We start from the raw sequence: 13,973 nt of genomic DNA on the forward strand, positions 1-13,973 counted from the left end.
GTCGGCGCCAGGCAGCGGGGCAGATGAAGTACATCCTGGTCACGGGCGGGGTGATCTCGGGCATCGGCAAAGGCATCATCGCCAGCAGCATCGGCACCATCCTCAAGTCCTGCGGGCTCCATGTCACCTCCATCAAGATCGACCCCTACATCAACATCGACGCGGGCACCTTCTCCCCGTACGAGCACGGTGAGTGGCGCCGCGGGGCCGAGCTCTCAGCAGACAGCCGGCCCTCGGGTCCCGGGGCTGGCTTGACCTGGAAGGAGCCGGCTCCTTTGCACGGAGGAAGAGTTGCTGTTGGGTCTGGCGTGTGGGAGCTGCAGGCTGAGCCTGTCGTGGGTCCGGGCTGGTGGTGGCACCAGCAGGCAGCAGAGATGTGCTCGCCGGGCGTTGTCACTGCTGCCTGGTTGAGGGATGCACTCCCCGGTGTAGTAGTCCTCTCTTATATAAGGCTTTTAGTTTTACTTGCCACTTCTGCACTTGCTGCAGCAATCAAAGGAGTTGTTTCCTTACATTGAGTTCTTCCAGCTGTCACAGGCAAAACCAGCAAGTTGCTAACGTGGGTCGTTTCCCCTTGACGTGTGCGCTTGTGCTCTTTCCTGTGTGCCGCAGGGGAGGTGTTTGTGCTGGATGATGGAGGGGAGGTGGACCTGGACCTTGGTAACTATGAGCGCTTCCTTGATATCCGACTCACCAAAGACAACAACCTGACTACTGGGAAGATCTACCAGTACGTCATCAACAAGGAGAGGAAGGGAGACTATCTTGGCAAAACTGTCCAAGGTGATGTGAGGCTTCAACCCTGATGCTTAGGAATAGATTTTGTATTTCTGTCCTGGTTGGACGCTTTTGCATTTTATCCTGACTTGAGGTCATTGTTATGTTCTGTCCTTGTCGTGTTTTTTGCTTTTTAAAAGGGGAAGTAGAAGATGCAGCAGGGCAGGTGTAGCGGTGCATGGCATACTGACTCGGGTTACCTGTAAGCTCCTCAAAACTTCCCAGTGCTCAGCAATATTTCTGGGGCTGTATGGTGGACTTGGGTCCAGCTGTCTAACGTAGCCAATACTAAATGTGAACAGACTTCAGATGAATACGCCTCTGGATTGTTTGTTAGCTGGTTAAAATGCTTATTGCTTTGGATAACTGGCGTGTCGTTAGAAAACCCAAAGGATCTTTGAGGATTGGATCGTTCCCTTTCCTTTTTAAGCGTTCTCCACAGCTGATTTGGATGAGGACTTTTACAGACAGTTTAAAACAGAGTAACTCTCTCTGCTTAGAGCAAAGAACTGTTTGTACTTGAATCTTGCAGCTTAAAGGAAATGTTGCGTACGTGTGTTTAAATTGAGGCAGGATTACATTTCCTGCCAAGACACTTCTCTTAAAATCACAGCCAAGAATTAGCACTTCAAAAATGCATACTGCTTTAAAGACACAAATCAGTGCTGAAGTGATATGGCTAATTAGTTTCAATAATTTGCTCTCTAATGGGTTAGAGGCAGAAATGTGCATGGGTTGTGGGTTTAACCCTTGCCTGGGTTTCTTTTTCAGTTGTTCCCCACATCACAGATGCTATACAAGAATGGGTAATGAGGCAAGCGCGAATTCCTGTGGATGAAGATGGCATTGAACCCCAAGTTTGTGTGATTGAGGTTTGTAGCTCTTAAAAAAAAAAAAACCACAAAAAACAAAAAACCACAAAAACATTTTGATTCCTGTATGAAGTAAACTGAACTACAGGCGTATTTTGCATGGTAATTTTTTTTTACAGTAACGTTCAACTTTGCATGTTGTTGAGTTGGTCAAAAATCCCTCCCTTGCTAGCCTCCCTTATTTGGTCTCATCTTTTTAATGCTTTGTGTCTGAATCCACACATAGAAAGATGTAGGTCTTGGACAGTTCTGTTTTTGAGGTGCTTTGTTCTCTAGTGCAATGTGAATTAGTCCATAGAATGAATTTTAGCTCTTGTAAGTGTAACTCTAAAGACTGAGTTAATCATGCTATGCCCTCTTCTTCCTTGGTGGATAGAGGGAGGGTAGGTAAATCACCCTCTGGAAGCAGTTGTCTTTCCTCCTTAGCAGGAAAGGGAGCCTTGGAGTGACTAGTTCAAGCACAGACCTAGAAGAGGTAGCGGCACAAGTTAGTGGTAACAAACCTCGTGCAGTTTCCTGTGTGTTGTGTGGCACGTCCTGCTGCCAGAGGAGACAGAGTAGGGTGAAGGCTCTGAGACGGTGCTGCTGAGTTGGCTGGCAGGATATGCTGACAGAGGAGAGAAGGAGAGTGCCAGAGTGCCTGGGTCATGGTGACTTGGGACTCTCCCTGCTACTTGAGTGCCAGTTTCTGTTCCAGGATTCACAGAATCACAGAGTGTCAGGGATTGGAAGGGACCTCGAAAGATCATCCAGTCCAACCCCCTGACAGAGCAGGAACCTAAATGAGATCACACAGGAAGGCGTCCAGGCGGGTCTTGAATGTCTCCAGAGAAGGAGACTCCACACCTTCCCTGGGCAGCCTGTCCCAGGGCTCTGTCACCCTCACTGTAAAGAAACACAAGCCTGGATCCTGAAGTACCTAGGAGGCACTGTCTGACCGCGCACGGGAGGCTGTCAGTCCTCTGAAGAATGCCTTGTGTCTCTGTTCCCGCACGTGTCCAAAACCACTCTGTATAGTTACTACAACTTAACAGAAATTTTGCCTCTCAGTGCCACCTAATGTTCATAAATGATAATTTTAACACATAAATATTTTCCCTGAAAAGGGAATAGAGGCAAAGCTAATGTCAATGGAGAGGTGCTGCCCATATGAGAAGCTATTTTTCCTGTGTCTTTTGATTTTTGGGGAAATCATGGAGGTAAAATAATAGTTGGGGTAAATTGGAGGCTGTGGAAGAAGTAACTTTCAAATCCTGCTTTTCATATTGGTGTTGATGCTCCTTTAGGGAATCAGAGGGAGGTGCTGGGGAGATGTTTTCATGTCCTTTTATGTTTTAATATGCTTTAGCACACAAATTCAGTAGATGATGTTTGAAATTCTAAATGTCTTTGTATTTTTCAGCTTGGTGGGACAGTAGGTGATATTGAAAGCATGCCTTTCATTGAAGCTTTCCGCCAGTTCCAGTTCAAAGCCAAAAGAGAGAATTTTTGTAATATTCATGTCAGTCTAGTCCCCCAGGTAAGGGCCTAAAATGTTTTGGTGGTCAGGGGCATCCCCAGTTCAAAACTTGCTTTCTAAATGCGTGTTTCTGAAATGCTAGATCTATAGTCACTTATATATCAACTTGTGGAAGAGATGCAGAGATAACGTGGTAACATATTTAAAAAGGTTCCCAAGAAGTGAACAGAAACTTCTCAAAGTGTGTAAATGTATAACAAATAGTTGGGAGTTGCAGCAAATGCAGTTTTCTGTTGTTAGCTGCTGTTTTTCTCTATGGAATTGTCTCCTGGCTTTTGCAGGTAAACTTGCTTTCTAGGGTTGAAAACTTTCAGTTTCCCTTCATTTGCATAGCCTTTCATTTCTGCAAAGCTAATACAAATTTCAGTGACAGAGCCAGACTTCACAGCCACTTGGACTTACTAGTAAGATCATATTCCAAGTTCTTCCTGGAGTTCTTTGTTATCTCTGTTGCTGTGTGGTGGGTTGGTTTTGGTTTTGTTTTTTTTCCACAAGATTTCCATTAGCTGTAGTTCATTAAGTAGGTTGGATTAATTTTTTAATTTCAAAACATAATACTGTGTTTTGAAACATACGCTGTTTTTTGTTGTTTTTTTTTTTTTTTTTTCTCCTAGGCAATATTTTTAATGTGTGTTTTGATCTTTAACAGTAATTTCAGACTCTCACATCTGACTGCTGTGTGAGCCATAACAATCTGAGTAGCAGTTGCCCTTGGTTCAGAGACTCAACTAAGAAAAGGTGTTATGAAGCAGTGCTGTGATAAGAATCAGTTAATTAGGAATCACAAAAACAGCCAATATATCCTTATGTGGCAAGTAGATGGTGTGAAATGCAGTTAATATCAAAAACATATGAAGGTGTTTTATGCCATATAACGACTGATACAACCTCAGCTGTATTACCTGCTTTCGTTTTGGTGGCAATTTACAGAATTAACCAAACAAAAAAATCTACTACAGGAATCACTGATGAAAAAATTAATCCATGGTTACATTAACAGTACTGGAGAACATGAGTATTCCTTGTCTCAGAACTGGATTTGACAGAGCAACTTGATAATTACTGGAGTGCAGATCAATCTTCATTCTCCTCTTTCTTTCCCTTTCTATCCAGGCCAGGTGATTTATCGAGAAAAAGTTAGAAATATGAAATATTAGGTATTTGGAGGGAGCAGTGGAAAAAAGCCTTAGGATGTCTGTTGTCTCCTTCCCGCACTGTAATTCTTACCTACTTAGTGTACAGACTTGAACTCTGATTTCTGACAGTTGCTCTCAGTCTTTGGGATTAAAATGATAGTGTACAGGGGTCTTTAAAGTTCATGTGAATTGTCTAAGAACTGGGTCAAAGTTTTTACAAGACGAATGGGGTCAAGAGTCCCAGTCAGCCTGATGAATCATTGCTACTTATCATCATAATCTGATATACCAACTTCTGCTCTTCTCTGACCAGCCAAGCTCTACAGGAGAGCAGAAGACTAAACCCACCCAAAACAGTGTTCGTGAGCTCAGAGGTCTTGGTCTCTCACCAGATCTGGTAAGGTTTGCTGCATGGCTTTGAATTTAAAGATGCAGTACTGGCTTGTTGCAACAACATCCTCGTCTAAATAATGCTTGGGTTGAGAGCTGTTCTGTGTTGGTTATAAACAAGTAAAAGCAATGGAGTTGTAGGTTTTTGGTTTGTTTTGGTTTTTTTTTTTTCCCAAGTCATGGAGACTGCAGAAAGGCAGCTTTATTTAGAGCTTTGTCATGTGAATGTCTGAGTACTTCTGTTTTGCTTCACAGCCTTGATGTTGCTGTTGTGTTAGATTGTTTGCAGGTGCTCCACTCCACTGGATACCTCAGTAAAAGAAAAGATCTCCATGTTCTGTCATGTTGAACCAGAACAGGTAAAGATTGCTGTCTGCACTTCCTTGCAATAAATATTCTAGCTGTTTGTCAAATGCTGAGTAGGGTTTTATCTGAGTGTAGCATTTCTGTTTTCTGTCTGTGTCTTTTTTTTTAGCTGAATAATTCATTTGCTGCTTTGTCTTACCTACATTCCTTACACATGTACCTGTTGCGAAAATAGTCCTTTTTATTCCAGCACACAAGTTTTCTTATCAGGTGGTTAGCGTAGCCTTAGAAAATTCTATGGAATCCAAGGTAACTGTTGCGAAAATAGTCCTTTTTATTCGAGCACACAAGTTTTCTTATCAGGTGGTTAGCCTTAGAAAATTCTATGGAATCCAAGGTATTTTCTCATTAGCTGTTTTTGACCTTAGTTTTCCTTCCACATTCATTCTGTGAATATAGAAGGATGAGATTTTTCAGTACTAGAAGCTAAAGAGTAGTTGCCCAAAATTAGGTTTAAAGGATACATGAATGTATTTCATACACTGCTTTTTTCATGATATAATTCTTCTGCCCAAGATTCCGTGAGGAGAGATTACACAGAAAAATTGAAGTGGTATTTAACAGAAGCATTGCTTCACTTGAATGTTGTGTGGTATGCAAAAATTCCATGTTAGCATGATTCGTTTTATACTGAGACTACTCTGCGTAGCATAGTCTGAGGTAGACCTTGGAAAATAATCAAACAGTCAGTAGGCTGAATATTAGCACTTTCCACTCCAGCTGGAGCTTGAAAAAATTTTGTCTTTTTGTGAAAGACTGAGTATCACTTTACAATTCCAGGCTCTGTCAAGCCATTTTTATTAAAGTCTTGTAGTTTGAAGTATTACATTCAGATATTTCTAATGCTGGCATTAATACTGATATCTCAGCAGTACAGTACATACCTCTTGTTGGCCAGGAATTGAAAGTAAGTTGGCTCTTGTCAGTCACTTTCCAGGAACTCTAATGCAGTTTTACATAGTTGTTTCTCTGACTGCAGTTGCCCTTGAATTGAGAAGTAAATGCTATTGACTGTAAAGGAGGAGAATTTGCAGCCTAGGAGGTTTTACTGGTGCAGTGTTGAACTCTGCTTTCGTGTGAGTCAGGAGAAATGAGGATTTAAAAATAGTTGTGCCAGTATATTTTTGATCCTTAAAGTCCAGTGTCTTTTTTGATGGACAGGTGACAGTTGTCCAGAGCCATCTTTCCTTTTCTGTGGAAGCCCATTTTGGTGAACAAGGACTGTTGACATAGATATTCCTGATTGACCTCAGAATTCTTTGTTCATGCTTGTTTAACCCTAATTTTGATGAAGGGTGGCCTGTCAAATTTATTGCTCTATTGAGATCACAGATTTCCCCGGGCTTTAGTCAGACTGAGAACCCTGGTTAAGAATGACATTGGTGGGAAAGAGGGAAGCTGGGTTTGTGGGCAGTCTCATTGTAGTTTCAGTGTGGCTTACCAAGCAGGCTGTACCACAGAAGTCTCTTTGTTCTTTGAACTTGGCTACGTGCTCATGTAACTTGCAGGGTAACTTGTAACTTTCTTACTGCTAGATTATTGTATTCTAGCCCTTCCAAGGAGCTCCAGTGAGCAGTAAGACCTGGGAAGTGTTGAAGGATGAGCTTTTCAAAGATGTGAAAACTAGTATTAAGCTATTCATATGTTACATTATTCAACAGATGTTATTTCCTGGAAGTTTAGGTCATCATGTGGTTGTCTGCTGGAGACAGCAGCTCTCAGAATATCTGTCTAAAAATAATTGCACAAGCACTTAGATCTGTTTTAATGACACTCATATTTTATGAACAGGTCATCTGTGTTCATGATGTCTCTTCTATATATCGGGTTCCTCTGTTGTTAGAGGAGCAGGGAGTTGTTGACTACTTCCGTCACAGGCTTGACCTTCCCATTGAGAGGCAGCCCAGGAGGATGCTCATGAAGTGGAAGGAAATGGCTGACAGGTGAGCTGCACCCCTGGGTGTTGTTTGAGTTAAGATTCCAGATTAGTTTTCCTTCTTGGTTGTTGGTTATTAGGTGACAAGTGTTATTTCATGTTCCTCAAGTGTTCCGGTGTGCTTAGAATTTTTTAAAAAAACCAAACTCTTCAACATGAGAATCACAGACTGGTTTGGTTGGAAGGAACCTTTCAAGCTCATCCAGTCCAACCCCCTGCAGTGAGCAGGGACATCTTTAACCAGATCAGGTTGCTCAGAGCCCCATCCAATCTGACCTTGAATGTCTCCAGGGATGGGGCAACTACCACCTCTCTGGGCAACCTGGGCCAGTGTCTCACCGCCCTCATGGTAAAAAATTTCTTCTTTACATCTAGTCTACATCTCCTCTCTTTCAGTTTAAAACCATTTCTCCTTGTCATATCAAAACAGGCCCTACTAAAAAGTCTGTCCCCATCTTTCTTATAAACCCCCCTTAAGTACTGAAAAGCTGCACTAAGGTTTCCCTGGAGCCTTCTCTTCTCTGGGATGAACAACCCTAACTCGCAGCCTTTCTCCATAAAATCCTGTAAGGTAATGTTACTGAGTTCCTTATCTTGTGTTGGTAGCATCCTACGTCAAAAGCCAGTTTGAGTAATTGAGGGTGGACAGCTCTACCCTCCCTTTTTATACAAAAAACCCCCAGTGACATTACAACGTGTTGAAATGTAGGGTCATCAGGAATGTCACTAAAATGTACCTTTTGAGTGTGCTTTCAAGCAAGTGAAACAACTGCTTTGTAACTGTTCTGTCTGAGACTTCTGGGACACTGGGTTTTTTTTCTTGTGGGGAATAGAGTCAATCTTTGTGCGGAAATAAAGAATTGTGTCTCTTCAGTCGGCATTCAAGTCCTTTCTGAAGCCTTAAATATGTTTGTCCTTATAAGAAATTAACTTTCAAGATCTGGATGTTTCCCTTTATTCATATGCCTGACACAAGCAATGTCAAGAACATTTTCTTTTGATGGGGAAAGCACTTGGTAACCAGCTTAGTTGAAGGTACTTTGCAATTCTGAAATAAAACTTTATACAATCTCTTGGCTGTAGCCAAGAATGCTGTGTAAATCCCGTGCTGCCAGGTACTGGGGATTGAAGCGGAGGCAGAACGACTGTAGGACTGTGCAAGTCCTTTTCTGTATTTCTAGCGGCTGAAGTGACCTCAGTCAGAAGCAATGTGGGAAGATGCTGTACAGTTTAAACATATGCAGAGTTTCGCTTTGATCCTTTCTCTTAATACTTTATTGCAGACTTGGAATTTAATGCAGCTTCCTGAAAAGACAGTTTAGATCTAATCAAAATGGCTTTTCAGCATAAAAGATGAGTTAATTTATACATGATTTTCTACAACTCTTTTTCTCCTTCATTTTTTTCTTTCTTTTAATCTTGTTTTGATGTTTTTAAATCATAATTGTTAACAAAAGGTCATTTCTTCCAAAGTCGTCATCTCTCTAGTTGGACAGACTTTCCAGAGCCAAATTGTTTGTTACTTGAAAAGCTGAATAGAATGTAAGCGATTCTTGCCCTCATTTCCTGTTAACAATGAAATAACCCTCGTGTTTTGATTTTGTTTAGGTACGACCGTCTCCTTGAAACATGTTCCATTGCGCTTGTTGGCAAATACACCAAGTTTTCAGATTCCTATGCATCTGTCATTAAAGCACTGGAGCATTCTGCACTGGCTATCAACCACAAACTTGACATTAAGGTGGGTAAAAAAAAATTCCTCCCCGCCGTACTCCTTCCACCCACGGTGCTACCCATCTTCATTAAGGTTTTCACAAACCCCTAGACAGTGAGGAAGAGTTGGTTCAGCCAGTGAACTTTAAAGTTGTCCTTGGATTACAACATCAAAACATCCGTTGTCAGGCGTAAAACAGCTTCAAAGCAAACCAGCCTTTCATCCTGTAAGATACACAAGGTGTCTCTATAATTGATGGGAACTCTTCAGTGCTCAGTGTTGCGTGCTGAACTGTGATGGTGCAGCAGATACATTTGAGGAGGTCACCATTTGCTTTAATTTTTCTGACAGTTGTTGGAAGTGATCCTTTTTTTAGGGTTGTTGCCATTATCCTTGTGGTACTCACAGGTTTTATGATGCTTCTGCCTCAGGCTTCATTAAGTTTTTGATGCTGGTTTGGGTGCACAGTTGCTTTTAAGGGTCTTGGTGGTAGTTAGATGCTGTGAAGATGTGAAGTATGTATCTGTTGTCAGAAATTTTACTTTCACTTAAATACACTTTTTAAATGCCCAGTGGTTTCATGATGCTGGTGAGTCATGGAAATAGGTGCTTGGTTCTTAACAGCACTGTTCTACTTTTGGGTTACCTTTCAACTTAGAAAATCAGTAGAGGAGAAAAGAAGAAAAACAAGTAAGACTGGTGAAGGGTAAACTCTGCACATGCATCTACGGGCAGTTCCTGACACAGCTGTATTTGTATGGTTCAGGAGGGGAATGGGATCTGCAAGCCCTGTGCATGGAGATCTTCTGTTGGGTGAAAGAACTGCTGAGCAGCCTCCAACTATTGGAGGGGTGAGGGGGGGGAGACAAAAATGGTTGTTCAAAAGGGTTAACAGACTGCCAGAACGTTCAGAAGTTCAGAGATACTGGAATGTTGGAGATGAGAAACTGGAAAATTTGCAGGCTTTTTCCATATGCAGTATTGGTCACAACATCCTTTAATTACAACAGCCTGTATTTCACCATATCCTATTTGTTCTTCAGTCTCTCTTGAAAATTAAATGATGTATATTTTATGAGACAGTTTTTTTTTCTCACTGTGTGGTTGTTTCTGTCTATGTAGCAACATGTTTCTATCTCACTGTTTTCTGTTAAGACTTCACATTTAATGAGTCTGGGTCTCATGGACTTACCGTGTGTCACAGCAGAGCTGCAGAGAGGGGAAGACAGAAAAAACCTGGCTTCTGTTTGTGCACTGGTAGTAGGATGGTGGAGGAAAGCAGTTTTGTTGACTAGCAAACAGGAAATCAACCCAGAAAAAACATAAGCAAGTATCTAGTAGGAAAAAAAATCCAGAAGTATCCAGGAGGAATAATGATCTCTTAATTTAATGAGAATTAAGGAGACTCTGTGTTTACACTCTTGTGGCAGTATCTCATCACCTTTTTTTGGATTTCTTCCCAGTATATTGACTCTGCTGACTTGGAGCCAGATACTCTGCAGGAAGAACCTGTCCGATACCATGAAGCATGGCAGAAGCTGTGTGGTGCTGAGTAAGACTCCCATACTCTGTCCATTTCTTTGGAGCATGTCTGATAACCTTGCTGCTACTGAGAATTTTGGAATGTAGAGCCTCACTGGAGACTGTTTTCTGAGGCACTGCACCAGCACACTCCTGACATTGCCCCAAATACCTCTCAGTGAAATTTAGAATAAGATGTAAAATGGGGAATTGTTAAATAAGTGAGGGAGTTTGTGAAACACAGCAGTAGGGGAGATGATCAAGCAGATGAGGCTGTGCACAGGCTTAATGGGGAGACTGGCTGAGAGGAAATGAGGGGAAAAGGTAGGTGCTGGCAAAGGCTGTTAAAGCCAAAGAGAGTGGATGGAAGCTGTAAATGTGGTATAAAGTTCTTGAGGAAGAAAGCGTGAGAAGGGAAAAAGCATTAGGATTAGGGGAGTACCAAGACTTAATCCAGAAAACAAATGGGGCTTGTTATCCCTCAGGGAAGCAGGCTTTGGCTGATCCCAGGAAAACAAAGAACCTCCTGCAGAATTCAGTGTCCTTGTGCCTTCAGTTAGGACAGCTTGACACTGCAGCCAGCAGCCTCCTCAGCCCGGGCCTCGCTGGGTGATGTGTTTGCAAACATGTTTGCTGCAGAGTGTGTGGATCATGCAACATGAACCATTCTAGCATTGTAACCTGCATCGTATTTGGGATTTCTTGGGAAGGTAAAATTTGCATTTACGAAATGTTTCCCTGAAAATTCTGTGTGATTTTTATGGGTTGGCTCATGTGAAGTCATCTGGAAACTGTGCTGCAGACAGGCCTTGCCACATAGTGCACTATAAAGTCCTTTTCAGGAGTGAGGTCTTGCAAGTCCAAGATTTTATGAGAGAGAGGTGGTACGTGGGTGGGGGAAACCATGCTGGTGAGCCCTGTGTGAATGGAATCTTTACATTTCCATGCAGTGGCGTTCTGGTTCCTGGTGGATTTGGTGTTCGAGGGACAGAAGGCAAAATTCAAGCCATTTCCTGGGCAAGAAAACAGAAAAAACCCTTCTTGGGTAAGAAACGTGTTTCATCTATAAGAAGAAATAAAGAAAAAAAGAGGTTGAATAACAGCCTAACTGGTCTGCAGCAAGAGCTTTACTGATTTTCATTAGTGTCTATGCAATTTTGAAGATAATTGGCTGAGGAAGGCAATGATCTGTGCTCAGCTTAACTGGGTGACGCAGCCGTCATCTGCACTGAGCTCTGAAGTGCTCAGGGTTGGCTGGGATGTGATGATGTGGAATCTCTGTAATGAAGGGGTAGGAGTCTCAGAGGAAGTTTCAGAGGATGCTGTGGTGATCTTGGGACAGTGAGATTTGTGACTGCATTGAAATGAAATGGACATTGTGAGAGACTGGAAATGTATGAGCAGAGTAGATGGGGAAGGGAGGTTTGGAGTAAAACTTGTCAGAACTACTTGGTACAGAGTGAACAGACCTCTAAATCCTGGTCAAAAGTCTGTCTCATCCAGGTTTTCATAGAATCATAGAATGGTGTGGGTTGGAAGGGACCTTAAAGATCATTCCTTTGACTCAAGACTAAAGGGACCTCAAAGACCTTTCTTCTGGCTCGGGACTGCTCCGTGGAGGTGTGTGTGCTTTGCAGTATGGGCTCAGTGGTCCTTGTCCTCACTTGATCCATGTTCTCTGCCTTGCCTTCTGCAGGAGTCTGTTTGGGAATGCAGTTAGCAGTTGTGGAGTTTGCACGCAGTGTTCTTGGTTGGCAAGGTAATTGCACAAAACCCTTCCTGGGTTTTGGTCATTTCTCTGATTGCTTGAGTAATACCTGTAATTTTTTTTAATATCTGTAATTTTTAATTTTTTATTGGTAGGTGGATTTGTTTTTTTTTCTAGACCTGTAAAATCCCCCATCTTCCTTGCTAATTCCAAGGAAAAAGAACAATTTCGTTATCCTATTCAAATAAAAATCAGTGGAGTAAGGCTTGCTTATAATGACAGAAAACTTCCTATTGCTTGAACTGAGGTTCTGCTTCTGAATAAAACGCCTAGGTGAAGTTGTGTCTATGTCTGCTGGACATCCTAATTTCCACTTATAGCCAGTGGGAATGAAGACCAAAAAGCAATTCAGCCGACAAGGCAGTTTTCCCTATTTCAGTGAGTTGAATTGCTTTCTGAGCTCCACTGCTTGAATTGACTGGGTCCCTGTTGTCAAAACTTGCTTTACAGAGTGCTAAATTTAGTTTCTCAACCTGATTCTGAGTTTCCCTAGTAACAAAGGTAGGGAAAATGTGCTTCTGGGAGTACTTCTGGCTTGATTTAAAATATTCTAAGCTGGTTTTTCCTGAATGACCCTCACTTTCATCATCAATTGCATGAGACTGGTTGTCCTAAGATTGCAACCTCCAGGCAGTCTCAGAAATTCATGTCAGGCAGTGCTGACAGGCTCCTGTTTGTGCTGTCAGGGGCTGAGCTGGCAGCTCTGTGCAGGTGAGTGGCTCTGCACAGTTCTGCTGCTGCTTGTCAGAAGTGTAAGGACAAGATGCAGCTGCACCTAGGGGATGTCCTGTAGATGTTTGTCACTGTATGAGGGACTTTGTGTTTCTAATTGATGAATGTAACATTGCAGATGCCAACTCGACAGAATTTGACCCCAAAACTGCTCATCCAGTGGTGAGTTCATGGCAACTTGCTTGTAACATCCTTACTGTGCTAGACAGTTAAGAGCTTGGATTGTTGTCTTGTGGCTTTTAAGTCAATTTTCCATCATTTACTAATCTGAAAAGAAAATGTCTTTGATTCCACTGCATAACTGTTTAATTATGATCTCAGAAATTAACATAGACAGGAATTCCTCAGAACATTTGTGGACAGATTTCTGAACCTGCATTTCTCAGACTGCAGGCTCTGTGTGCCTCGTCCAGGGCCCACCATAATGATTGGCTTCTACAATTTAAAATGCTACTCAAAAGGAAAAAAAGATTTCAGAAAAACAACTTACAAAGTTATTTGTCAAAGTAAAAGTGATTTTGATTTGGGGATTTGTTTCTGTAAATTTGCTTGCTTGCTTGTTTGTTTGTTTAACATGTAGTTCAGTAAAGAGCACAGTGTTGGTGCGTGGGATCTGTGTAGGCTTTGACGGAGACCGTTTCCTGTGCTAAAGCTTCCTGAATACCTGCAAACCTTCCGTATGTTCTGCACAGTCTCTACTAGAATAACTCAGCTAACTAATCTAGTTCTGTTGGTTTACCTTGTCAAGACAATGTTCTTCGGGGTGATTTGATTGTTTTCTGTATGGTTGTTGGTTTTTTCCTCCCTTTAATATTTCAGAGTCTGCCTGGGACTGTTACTCCTCCCTCATTCTCACCTCCCTCTCTGAATGCGTTTTGCAGGTCATAGACATGCCAGAACATAATCCTGGACAAATGGGTGGGACCATGAGGCTTGGCAAGAGAAGAACACTCTTCCAAACCAAGAACTCAATCATGAGTAAGGCATTTCTTACCTCTTTTGGAAGCGTTTCCTGGGAATGATGTGTGTGTATGGTGGGTATGAGGAACTGAGGCCTGGGGACGTTAAAGCCTCCGTGAATGGTCAGTGTGTGTAGACTTTGTTCTGGTAGTGAAATGAAGATCAGTGAATTCGGTCCCTTCTAAAAGTAGCGGGTTCTGATGGATGCTGTTCATATGAGCTTGATAAAACTTATCATTGTGTGAACTGTTTGGCATTTGCTTTATGAAATCCCTTCCTTTT

At 42.2% G+C, this 13,973-nt stretch overlaps 1 protein-coding gene across 1 annotated transcript in view; it reads left to right on the plus strand.

Moving 5' to 3' along the window:
* Positions 1–10: 10 nt before the first annotated feature.
* CTPS1 (CTP synthase 1) overlaps positions 11–13,973 on the plus strand; it is a 17,116-nt gene continuing 3,153 nt past the window's right edge. Inside the window, exons 1-13 of the mRNA XM_010167243.1 lie at positions 11–189; positions 613–783; positions 1,549–1,649; positions 3,052–3,168; positions 4,618–4,701; positions 4,973–5,053; positions 6,852–7,003; positions 8,605–8,737; positions 10,174–10,262; positions 11,182–11,276; positions 11,928–11,990; positions 12,850–12,893; positions 13,613–13,720. Coding sequence (XP_010165545.1) covers positions 24–189; positions 613–783; positions 1,549–1,649; positions 3,052–3,168; positions 4,618–4,701; positions 4,973–5,053; positions 6,852–7,003; positions 8,605–8,737; positions 10,174–10,262; positions 11,182–11,276; positions 11,928–11,990; positions 12,850–12,893; positions 13,613–13,720 — 1,404 coding nt within the window. The 5' untranslated portion in view covers positions 11–23. The remainder of the gene's footprint in view (positions 190–612; positions 784–1,548; positions 1,650–3,051; positions 3,169–4,617; positions 4,702–4,972; positions 5,054–6,851; positions 7,004–8,604; positions 8,738–10,173; positions 10,263–11,181; positions 11,277–11,927; positions 11,991–12,849; positions 12,894–13,612; positions 13,721–13,973) is intronic.

The sequence above is a fragment of the Antrostomus carolinensis genome, unplaced genomic scaffold (assembly GCF_000700745.2).
Source record: "Antrostomus carolinensis isolate BGI_N321 unplaced genomic scaffold, ASM70074v2 scaffold21254, whole genome shotgun sequence".
In the NCBI taxonomy this organism is placed as follows: domain Eukaryota; kingdom Metazoa; phylum Chordata; class Aves; order Caprimulgiformes; family Caprimulgidae; genus Antrostomus; species Antrostomus carolinensis.